Genomic DNA, 12,264 nt, shown 5'->3' on the forward strand with positions numbered 1-12,264 from the left:
GCCTGGATAAGTGCTGAGTCATGGAGCCACACTCCATGGCCTATATAAAGGATCTGCTTTCTGGCATTCTCTGAGTCAGGCAAAGTCTAATCTGGATTGCTGAAGTCACACCTTGGATTCCTGCCTGCCCTGAGGACTCTGACAGAACTTTGGCAGAGCTGCAGAGGCACGGACTTTTCCGACCCGGCCGTCAGAGGAGGAGTTGGACACGACATCGCCGTTTTCGCCCCCCCCAAGCTCCAAGAAAGCCTCTGGAGTCTGAGGAGGGTGAAAAATGGGCCTATGAGGCCCACTGGTAATCTTTTTACCATTGCGTGCCAAAAGCGGGGGTCGCATGGGGGGGTCGCACGTACATGTGTGGCGGGTGCGGGGGGCATTGAGTTATGGGTATGGCACGCATACGTGTGACCCACCCCCCCGCATTCCCCCCGCTTTTGGCACATGACAGCAAAAGGGTTAGCCATCACTGACCTACAGGTGAAACTCAAAAAATTAGAATATCGTGCAAAAGTTCATTTATTTCAGTAGTGCAACTTAAAAGGTGACACTAATATATGAGATAGACTCGTTACATGCAAAGCGAGATAGTTCACGCCTTGATTTGCCATAATTTTGATGATTATGGCTGACAGCTCATGAAAACCCCAAATTCACAATCTCAGAAAATTAGACTATTACATGAAATCAATAAAACAAGGGTTGTACATAGAACAACATCGGACCTCTGAAAAGTATAAGCATGCCTATGTACTCAGTACTTGGTTTGGACCCCTTTGGCATCAATTACTGCCTCAATGTGGCGTGGCATGGATGCTCTCAGCCTGTGGCACTGCTGAGTGTTATGGAAGACCAGGAGGCTTCAGTAGCAGCCTTCAGCTCTTCTGCATTGTTCGGTCTCATGTCTCTCATCTTTCTCTTGGCAATGCCCCATAGATTCTCTATGGGGTTCAGGTCAGGCGAGTTTGCTGAACAATCAAACACAGTAATCCCATGGGCATTGAACCAGGTTTTGGTACTTTCAGCAGTGTGGGCAGGTGCCAAGTCCTGCTGGAAAATGAAGTCAGCATCCCCATAAAGCTCATCTGCGGAAGGAAGCATGAAGTGCTCCAAAATCTCCTGGTAGACGGCTGCGTTAACCCCGGACTTAATGAAGCACAGCGGACCAACACCAGCAGATGACATGGCTCCCCAAATCAACACAGACTGTGGAAACTTCACACTGGACTCCAAGCATCTTGCAGTGTGAACCTCTCCATTCTTCCTCCGGACTCTGGGTCCTTGGTTTCCAAATGAGATCCAAAAGTTGCTCTCATCAGAAAAGAGGACTTTGGATCACTGAGCAACAGACCAGTTCTTTTTTTCTTTAGCCCAGGTAAGACGCTTCTGATGTTGTTTGTTGTTCAGGAGCGGCTTGACAAGAGGAATACGACATTTGAAGCCCCTGTCCAGGATCCATCTGTGTGTGGTGGCTCTTGATGCACTGACTCCAGCCTCAGTCCACTCCTTGTGAAAGTCCCCAACACTTTTGAATGGCCTTTTCCTGACAATCCTCTCCAGGCTGCGGTCATCCCTGCTGCTTGTGCACCTTTTTCTTCCACACTTTTCCCTTCCACATGACTTTCTATTAATGTGCTTTGATACAGCACTTTGGGAACATCCAACTTCTTTTGCAATTACCTTTTGAGGCTTTCCCTCCTTATGGAGGGTGTCGATGGTGGTTTTCTGCACAACTGACAGGTCAGCAGTCTTTCCCATGATTGTGATTCCTACTGAACCAGACTGGGAGACCATTTAAAGGCTCAGGAACCCTTTGCAGGTGTTATGGTTTAATTAGCTGATTAGAGTGGGACACTTCGACATATTGCTGCTGTTTCCACATGCCTCCCACCGACCCGTACGCTCTCACAGAGAGGGTCTTCTCAGGGTACCGTCCGCCAAGCAGTGTCGGCTGGCGGCCCCCAGGGGAAGGTCCTTCTCTGTGGGAGCACCTACCCTCTGGAACGAACTTCCCCCCGGTTTACGCCAATTGCCTGACCTTCGGACCTTTCGCCGGGAACTGAAAACTTATTTATTTATACAAGCGGGACTGGCCTGATTTTTAAATTCTAAATTTTAAATTTTTAATTTTTAATGGTAATTTTACTGGGTATTTTATATGGTCAATTGGACGGTTTTAATTTCGGCCTTTTATTGAATAAGTTTTTTAATTGTTATTTTAATATGTATACTAACTGTTTTAAATGAAGGCTGTACACCGCCCTGAGTCCTTCGGGAGAAGGGCAGTATAAAAGTTTAATTAATAAAATAAATAAATAAATAAATAAATAAAATAAAATAAATATTGAACCTTTTCACAATATTCTAATTTTCTGAGATTGTGAATTTGGGGTTTTCATGAGCTGTCAGCCATAATCATCAAAATTATGACAAATCAAGGCGTGAACTATCTCGCTTTGCATGTAATGAGTCTATCCTATATATTAGTTTCACCTTTTAAGTTGCATTACTGAAATAAATGAACTTTTGCACGCTATTCTAATTTTTTGAGTTTCACCTGTATATGATCTCCTGCATGAGCAGAGGGTTGGGCTAGAACAGGGGTCTCCAACCTTGGCCACTTTAGGACTTGTGGACTTCAACTCCTAAAGTTCCTCAGCCAGCAAAAGCTGGCTGAGGAATTCTGGGAGTTGAAGTCCACAAGTCTTAAAGTGGCCAAGGTTGGAGACCCCTGGGCTAGAAGGCCTCCAAGTTCGCTTCCAACTCTGTTATTTTGTTATTGTGTTAATTAATCAGTGGAACGGCTTGCCTCCAGAATCTGTGGATGCTCCAACACTGGAGGTTTTTTTAGACGAGATTGGACAATCATTTGACCATACGGTATAAGGTCTCCTGCCTTGAGTAGAATGTTGAGCTAGAAGATCTCCAAGGTCCCTTCCAGGACCTTGGAGGATTCTCTGTTCTATGTTCTTTTCAGCCATCTTAAATCAGAGCTTGTGACTTGTACAAGTGATTACATTCATAATATTAATCATACCAGATAGTTCGGAATAAACTCACAAAATTTCCCAACCCAGCAGTCCAGATATATCTGGAGGAAACTGGACTGGAGAAAGATTGTATAATAAAGCAGTCATGTTCCGTATTAGAGGTGTATGAGGTGGAAGAACTATGAAAAAATGAAAGCTACAAATGGAACACCTTCAACAAAACAAATCTTACAATTTACAAAGATCAACTTTCAGCCTTGCTAGCTGACAAGTGGTCAAATCAAAAGATGGAGAAATTTGAGGTTCTCCAGGAATAGATGCCCAGAAAACTTTGTGCAGAGCAACCACATTTCACTGTACGGCCAGAAATCAGAAGTTCAAAAATTGTATACTAAGCGCTCCGTCACTGGAGGCTTTCAAAAAGAGACTGGACAACCATTTGCTCGAGCACTGGGTTGGACTAGAAGACCTCCAAGGTCCCTTCCGATTCTATTACTGTTACAATTTGACTGAGACAGGTGCTGGAATCTTCTTCTTCAACCTGTTCTCCAAAGCACTAGAAGGCAGGACAAGAAGAAATGGATGGAAACTAACCAAAGAGAGAAGCAGCCAAGAAATAAGGAGGAATTTCCTGATAGCGGGAACAATTAACCAGTGGAACAGGTTGCCACTATAAGTTGTGGGTGCTCCATCACTGGAGGTTTTTATGAAGAGACTGGACAACCATTTGTCTGAAATTCTATAGGGTCTCCTGCTTGAGCAGGGGGTTGGACTAGAAGACCTCCAAGGTCCCTTCCAACTCTTATTTTTCTATCTTCTAAATAATATAATTTCATGGGTGAGTTTTGTGAGTCCATATCTACCTGTCTGTGTCCAGCGCCACCAATGGTTTTTCATCAGGACTTTGATCTAATGAGGAGTAGCCTTTATTAGGAACGACCAGCCTGAAATTAAAAAGAAAAGGGGGAACATTATACGGACTGTCATGGATACGTGGAAAGCTCAAATTAAGAATCAAAGGAGGTGAAAAACGGTGCCTTGAGTTTCAGATTAGGCAAAGATAAGCAAAAATGCAGCGTTTCCCCAAAAATAAGACCTATCCCCAAAATAAATCTTCGGTTGGTTTTGACGCGTGTGCCCATCGTAAGCCCTACCCCAAAATAAGCCCTAGTTAAGCCCCTGCCCACTCTATTGAACCTGGTTGCACGGGGTGGGGCGGGGCGAGGCGCACAGGTAAAAATCAAACGAGGGTAGGGATGGGGGGGGGGTGTTGAGCTGCTTACCCTCTGACAGTTTCAGCCAGGCCTCGCATCTCTTGCCACTTCTTCTGTGGCTGCTTGCAGCTGCTTGCGCGCATCATCCCCGGCCTCCATTTTGGCGTCAGAGAACTCTGAATTGGGAGCTTGTTTCTCGGCTGCGGAGGCCTTTCCTGAAGGCCTCTGATGGCAAAATGGAGGCCAGGGGCGAGGCGCGTGTGCGGTGGGCCAGCAGTGGGCTCCTGTTGGACGGGGCTGTCGGGGCTGCCGCCGCAAAGTGAGTCGGTGGAAGACACCCCCCACCCCCCAAAATAAAACCTGGTGCCCTTTTTTGGTGGCAAAAAATATATATGGGACCGGGTCTTATTTTTGGGGAAACATGGGTAAAAGCCTGGATACTACAAAGAAGAAACGAAATCCGTTCTCATACTACAAAGTTAGAGACAAGCAGAAGAAAAGGGTTTTTTGTTGCTACAGATAGTCCTCGACTTACAACCATTCACTTACTGAACGTTCCAAGTTACAACGGCACTGAAGAAAAGCGACTTATGAGCGGTTTTCACATTTACTGTATGATCCTCGCAGCATCCCAACCATCGTGTGATCCAAAAAATCCAGAGGCTTGGCAACTGGCATGTACTTATGACGGTTGCACTGTCATGTGACCACCGTTGGTAACCTTCCCAGCGATTTCCAACCAGTAAAGTCAGCGGGGGAAGCCAGGTTTGCTTAAGGACCGTGTGTTGTGCCTTGTCCTCCCTCCTCTCCTCAGCCGGGCCCCTCCCTCCTCCTACCGGGCCTGCTATCAGATTCAGAGTCTGATAATGAAGAGGAATGGCCTGGCATGCCTCCAGCCCCAGCCCCCAGCCCTGGCACTATGCCCGGACAGAATGTCAGGAATGAACAAACAAACCTCACTCCTACAGCGTGTGAGCACCAAGCCAGCCACATGCTAGAATTGCAGGCAGCAGATCCGGAGGAAGGGAATTCACAGTGGACGGATCCCCGCTTCCGGAGATCTGAGAGGCGACGTCAGCAGAAGGAAGGAAGGGGCAGGCCTGGATAAGTGCTGAGTCATGGAGGCACACCCCATGGCCTATATAAAGGATCTGCTTTTTGGCATTCCTTGAGTCAAGCAAAGTCTCATCTGGTTTGCTGAAGTCACACCTTGGATTCCTGCCTGCCCTGAGAAATCTGAAAGGAATTTGGCAAAGCTGCAGAGGCTTCGTGGCCACGCTTGATACAGATTTCCCAGACCCGGTCGTCAGAGGGGGAGTGGGACAAAACACCGTGCGACTTGCTGAACGACCGCAGTGATTTTGCTTAGCAACTGTGGCCGAAAGATCGTAAAGGGGGACATCGCTTATTTAACAACCGCCTTGCTTAGCGATGGAAATATTGGGCTCAATTGGGATTGTACGTCGAGCACTATATGTGCAGCCCAATGTACAGGTGTGGACAGATCTACCTGTTACAAATTGAACGGCTCACAGATGTGAGAAAGAGCCATGCTGAGTCTTAACGGTTTACAGGATAGATAGTCCTCAACTTACAACTATTTGCTTACTGAACATTTGAAGTTACGACGATGCTGGAAAAAGTGATATACAACCTGTCCTGTCCTTATGACCATTACAGAATCCCCATGGTCACCGATCCCACTTCGGGCGCACAGAAACTGGTCTGTATTTATGATGGCTGCAACAAAGGTGTTTTTTTTTCCCAACAGTCAAATGGATTTCCTTGTTTTTTTCTTTTAAAGACATTTTGCTTCTCATCCAAGAAGCTTCTTCAGTTCTGACTAGATGGTGGAGAATGGAAGGATTTATGCTCCTTGCAGACAGCCGGTCATTTGCATCCTTTTAGAGGGTCCTTGAGGCCACTTGGAGGTTTATTTGTGTCCTCAGGCTCACCTGAGTGGTGCAAATGGTTCCTGTAGTCTGCAATTTTTCTCTCTGGGAATCCATTCCTCCTCCCACACCATTCAAAAGGTCTTCATCCCAAATTGTGTAGCTCAAAGTCTATAGAGATTCTCAGTCTTCCAGGTCATGGTTGTCCCAAAGGTGCTTTTTCAGGAGGGACTTTCTTTGGTTTTTCTTTGAAGACATTTCGCCTCTCATCCAAGAAGCTTCTTTAGTTCTGATTGGATGATGGGGAATGGAAGGATTTATGCTCCTTGCAGACAGCTGGGCATTTGCGTTCTTTTTAGAGAGCCGTTGAGGCCACTTGGAGGTTTTCTGTGTCCTCAGGGTCCCCTGAGTTTATGAAGTGGTTGTTTTTGTTCATATATGCATGGCACAACTTAGGAGAACAAACCCATCAGGACTAGATTCAGCACTTCCACCTGCATTTAAAAAACACAGGCCACTCTTTTAAAGATGGCAGAGTCCAGATTTCGGACAGAGAGGACCGCTGCTTTGAAAGAGGGGTCAAAGAGGCCATCTGTGTCAAAACTGAACAGCCCTCCCTCAACAGAGGGGGAGGGGTACAACCTCATCTGTCTCCAGTCTACAATACAGTCCTTTCAGCAGTTCCAGGAAGGCTCCACGTCCATTTGAACTAAACCTCCAAGTGGCCTCAACGGCTCTCTAAAAGGATACAAATGACCAGCTGTCTGCAAGGAGTAGAAATCTTTCCCTTCCCCTGCATCCAGTCAGAGCTGAAGAAGCTTCTGGGATAAGAAGTGAAACATCTTCAAAGAAAAACCAGAAAATCTACTGGAAAAAAAAAAGCAAAGCCCCTTTGGGACAACCAGGACTTGGATGACGGAGAAGCTCCGCAGACATTTATGATGGCTGCAATGTCCCAGGATCATCTGATCGTCCTTCGTGACTTTCTTAGCTGGCTTGTGACCAGCAATGGGGAAGCCAGATTCATTTAATGACCATGTGATAGTTCAACAACTGCAGTGTTTCACTGAACGACTTTGCAAAAAAAATACCATAAGCTTACTTGCTTAATGACCGCCTCGCTCAGCGATCAAAATTCTGATCCCAATTGAGGGTGTAATTTTGAGGTCTCCCAGCAGAGATTTGTTAGATACCTTTGCCAGATGCTTTAATGCAGGTAGCTCTCGACTTACGACCACAATGGAGCCCAAAGCATCTGTTGTTACTAAGTGAGACATCTGTTAAGTGAGTTTCACAACCCATTTTAGGGCTTTTCTTGCCACGGTTGTTAAGTGAACCACAGCGGTTAAATAGTAAATCTGGCTTCCCCGTCAACTTTGCTTGTCAGAAGGTCGCAAAAGGGGACACAGCAATGGACGTAAGTATGAACCGGTTGCCAAGTGTCCGATTTTTGATCATGTGATCATGGGGCTGCTAGAAGGGTTGTTAAGTGTGAAAAACGGTCATAAGTCACATTTTTCAGTGCTGTTGCAACTTGGAACGGTCACTAAACGAACTGCTGTCGTGAATCGAAGACTACCTGCAAAAGGAACTTATGAAGGGCTTTGTGTCCTTGATTTTCATCCTCCTACTTAAACACCAGCTGGGGACAAATACAAGCTGAAAACAGGCCGGCATGTGTGTCAAAATAGATTATGCAAGTCTGATAAATACGTTTATTTAGAGAGTCTATAAGACTTGGTGCAAAAATTTGACACTGGGTTGTTTCCCTTTTAACATGATTTGATTTGATTTATTGTTTGCTTCCATTAAGTGCAACCCGCAGTCACTTTATTTGAATTGGGTGCCTCTAACAACCCACGAAATAAAAATTAAATAGAATATAATCTAGGCGCCACCCTGCTGACAGCAGCACACAAACCCCAAGTCTAATTTCCAATGCAAATTGCATGGTCTGGGGGGGGGGAGGGGGGGGGAAAGAGAAACCTGAATAATATATGATTATTCGTAGCGGCGGTCTAGCTTCTTCTGAATTTTATTTGGGGAAATGGGCTGGAAATGTAGAGACAATGAACTTGGGGGGGGCAACATTCCTGAGTTCGCACCGTGTCATGTATAAATCATAAGCTAACCGAAGCAGAATGAGTGGATTTGCACAAAGAAGCACTCCAAAACATGTTGTGAGAAAGGAGCTGCGTTTAGGAGAAACTAAACTTGGTCTCGCCCATATAGAGGTTTCTCTGGATCCTGGTTTCTTCCTTGGGGTCCTTGGTGCTCTCTGAGCTTGGTTGTTTTCTTGCAGACATTTCATGACCCAACTAGGTGACATTATCAGTGCTACAGGGGAGTGGGGTTCGCACGAAGGAAGTGGAGAGGAGGAGGAAGAGGACGATGGCTGTGGGGTCCTTTGTGCTGATGATGTTACCTAGTTGGGTCATGAAATGTCTGCAGGAAAACTATCAAGCTCAGAGAGCACCAAGTACAAACATTCCCTTCTATCCGAAACACTTGTATCTAAAAAAGAACCAAACCTACTCTCTTCACTCGCACTGTTTTGTCTGTGGGCCCCGAGCCGGGCTTCCTGGCAGAGAGTGACTCGGAGAGTGAGGGGGAAGAGCTGACGGGGCTTCCCTCTGCAGAACCTTCCTCTCTGGCTCTGCTCCAGATTCCAGAGGCAGGCCAGGTGGACGAGGAGGAGCTGACACGGCCTCTTTCCCCCGACCCCTCCTTCCCCCTGGCAACGCCCCAAGAGCCAGCTGAGGAGGATCAATCGTGGCTAGATGCAAGGCAGCGACGCCGAGTGAAGCGTGCGCAGCAAAAGAAAGGAAGGGGCCGGCCTAGGGAGTGCTGAGTCACGGAGCCACACCCCACAGGGTACAAAAGCGGGTGGAGCTGCCTTTGGGCTCTGTGACGGACAAAAACTGACTTTTGGAAACTTCGGCTGCTTCATTGCAAGACTCAGGAATTGGCTTTTCGGACTTCTGTTTACTTCTGAACTCTGGGTTGCTCCAGCAACAGACCGCAGTAGCATTGAAGAGATAAGGAGGATTTGGCAGGCCATCGCAGGTTCGTTGCCAGAGCTGATATCTGTAGCAAGAATACATTGCTGGCAAATACAGTCAGCTCGTGTGTCTTCTGGGGGGTGGTTGAAGGGGGGGGCAGAACACGCACTGATGAAGTTACCTAGTTCGGTCATAAAACATCTGCAAGAAAAGCACTGATGAATTAAATCTGATGATGTGAATTAAATTCAACTCTGCCAGGGCTCTTTTTGACTTGGATTTTTTTTTCAAACTGGACTTTCGATCAGAAGCCTCCCCAGAATTTGTTCCCTGTTATTCTAAGTTCTCCATTTTGATCTAAAAAAGTAGATATCTCACAGGTCCGCTTTAGGGGTCACCGATTTCTCCCAAACCAGACTATCCCAGTGGACGTCCTATAGACCTGTCTTTTTCAACCTTGCTAGCTTTAAGAGGTTTGGACTTCAACTCCCAGCATTCTGCAACCAGTAGAGCAGAGCAAAGCAAGCTATGGAATTCTGGGAGTTGAAGTCCATGAAGTCTTAACGTTGCCGAGGTTGGACACATGCGGGCTAAATGGATGATATTTTTTCCACAGAATGAGGATCTGTGTTCAATTTAGGATCCTAAAGCTTTGCCTTCCTATTCTGCAGTTCTTGCCTCTAACGGTCAACACCGTAAAAGAGAAAAACAAACAAACAAAAGGGGGAGGGGATGTTGTTTTACACAGTTCGATGTGTGGACTTCAATTCCCAGACTTCACAGTCGGAAGGGTGGAGTCCAGACCGTTGGATCTGTTTGGACTTCAACTCCCAGAATTCTGGGAGCTGGCTGGAGGATTCTGGGAATTGAAGTCCACATGTCTTAAAGCTGCTATGTTTGAGAAACACCGCTATAGATCAGAATTCCCCAAACTTTCCTGGTTTGGCTTCCCAGAGTTCCTGAAACTTTCTTGGAGTGGGGAAAGGGGGGAAAGAGGGGATGATTTTATGGGAGGGACAAATCTATGTGCACAAGTGCCCATGACGTTTGCGTGATGCTTGTGTGAGCCGGGATGCAAGCCCAGCTCATGCAACCCGTGACAAAGCTTGCACAAGAGGGACCACAAGCTCCCGCCAGGATGCGCATACCAGCCGACCCCTCATGTGGCCCAGTGACCACTAGCCTTTTTTTTTAATATTCTTAAATATTTTAAATTTAATTTTAATTATTAGCCGTTTTTGTAATTTTGATATGTTTTAATTTGTTTTAATTGTACATATTTTGTATTTTATCTCCAGTTGTACACCGCCCTGAGTCCTTCGGGAGAAGGGTGGTATAAAAATTCAATAAATAATAATAAAAAATAATAATAATTAGCCTGCAGCCCAGGAGTGGGCCGTGGACCACCGGTGAGGGACCCCTGGATTAGAGTTCTTCAACCTTTCCGAGTGGAGCCCTGAGCCCCCACAATGCTCGCACGAGTGTGGCTGTGCACGCACACACACACACCAGCCAGCCAGTCAGTCACACGGCCCGGTTGCAAATGGACCACACACTGGTAGTGTGTTGGGGGCCCTTGCTTGTAGACACACCAAGCTTCTCCTGAGGAAGGAGCGTCTACCTTGTCCGAGCCATGACGTTGGTCTTCTTCGGTTGTTGGTTCACCGGGCTCCCCATGGTGCCATTTTTCAGGGACCCCTTCCGAGCCAGCTCTCGCTGTTTCTCTGCAGGACAAAGACAGACACGAAGGAGGAGAATTTAGGCAGGCAGCCTCTCCGTTGGAAGCCAACTGCAGGGCAATACAAGCCACAGTTTGCCCTGGGAATGCAAACACAATTATTTGAAAGCGAACAATATCAAGTCTTTGGGGTTATAACCAGTAATAATAAACTAATAACAATAGAATAGAATAGAATAGAATAGAATAGAATAGAATAGAATAGAATAGAATAGAATAGAATAGAATAGAATTTTTTTTTATTAGCCAAGTGTGATTGGACACACAAGGAATTTGTCTTGGTGCATACGCTCTCAGTGTACATAAAAAGACAAGATACGTTCATTAAGAATCATAATGTACAACACTTAATGATGGTCATAGGGTACAAATAAGCAATCAAGAAACAATCAATATCAATATTAATCATAAGGAAAAATAATTATCCTGTTTTCCCAAAAATAAGACCTAGCATGGGTTTTTTTTACGTGTGCCTAATATATAAGCCCTACCCTCAAAATAAGCCCCACTTAAGAGCCTGTGCAGCCAGCCGGCCGTCAATTCCATCTAATGGTGCCACGGCTATGAGGTGAGGCCCGGGGGTGGTGAAGCCGCCCCACACACCCTGTTCCGACTTACCTCAGTGCCCCCACAGCCAGGCCATACATGCAGACACCTACCTCGCAGCGGCCGCACTAGCAGCCACGTGCAGGAGGAGCCCACGTCGCCGCCAGTCCATTTCTTCTGCTTGCTTGTGGCCGCAATAAAGCGGGAGGCCCAGTGGTGTGCTGGATCCGTGGCCACGAGGCGAGACAGGTGTCAGGGTGTGGGGGCCCCGAGGTAAGCCAGTGTGTTGTGTCTTGCCCGCTCTCACAGCAGCCGGGGCCTTCTTATCTGCTCCCGAACACGGAGGAATGTATGCCTCCCAGCCCCAGTCCTGGCTCCATGCCCAGACAAGCTGCAGAGGAGGGGGCACCTCCCGGTCCCAGCCCTGGCTCCATGCCCAAGCAGGCTGCAGAGGAGGGAGCACCCCCCGGCCCCAGCCCTGGCTCCATGCCCAGGCAAACGGAGCAGCTAGTCCCCTCCTCCACAGCATGTGAGCCTGAGGAAAGTTTACTTCCAACAACAGCTGATTGGAGTGACCCTCGCATCAGAAGGCTGGATAGGCGGAGGCAACAGAAGGAAGGGAGGGGCAGGCCTTAATGAGTGCTGAGTCATGGAGCCACACCCCATGGCCTATATAAAGGACCTGCTTTCTGGCAGTCTCTGAGTCAGGCAAAGTCGAACTTATCTTGCTGAAGTCACTTTCTGGTCTCCTGCCGGCTCTGAGGACTTTGCTAGGACTTTGGGCAGAGCTGCAGAGGCAAGCCTGATTCGGATTTCCCTGACCCGGCCGTCAGCGGAGGAGTGGGACACGACACAGTGCAGGACATGTGAGGAAGCTCAACTCCA

At 47.1% G+C, this 12,264-nt stretch overlaps 1 protein-coding gene across 2 annotated transcripts in view; it reads right to left on the minus strand.

Moving 5' to 3' along the window:
* FAM219A (family with sequence similarity 219 member A) overlaps nucleotides 1-12,264 on the minus strand; it is an 89,026-nt gene that overhangs the window by 16,638 nt on the left and 60,124 nt on the right. For both annotated transcript variants that reach the window (XM_058171971.1, XM_058171970.1), the window contains exons 3-4: nucleotides 10,717-10,819; nucleotides 3,851-3,931 (exon numbers count right to left, since the gene is read on the minus strand). In XM_058171971.1, coding sequence (XP_058027954.1) covers nucleotides 3,851-3,931; nucleotides 10,717-10,819 — 184 coding nt within the window. The remainder of the gene's footprint in view (nucleotides 1-3,850; nucleotides 3,932-10,716; nucleotides 10,820-12,264) is intronic.

This window comes from Ahaetulla prasina, chromosome 2, assembly GCF_028640845.1.
Source record: "Ahaetulla prasina isolate Xishuangbanna chromosome 2, ASM2864084v1, whole genome shotgun sequence".
NCBI lineage: Eukaryota > Metazoa > Chordata > Lepidosauria > Squamata > Colubridae > Ahaetulla > Ahaetulla prasina.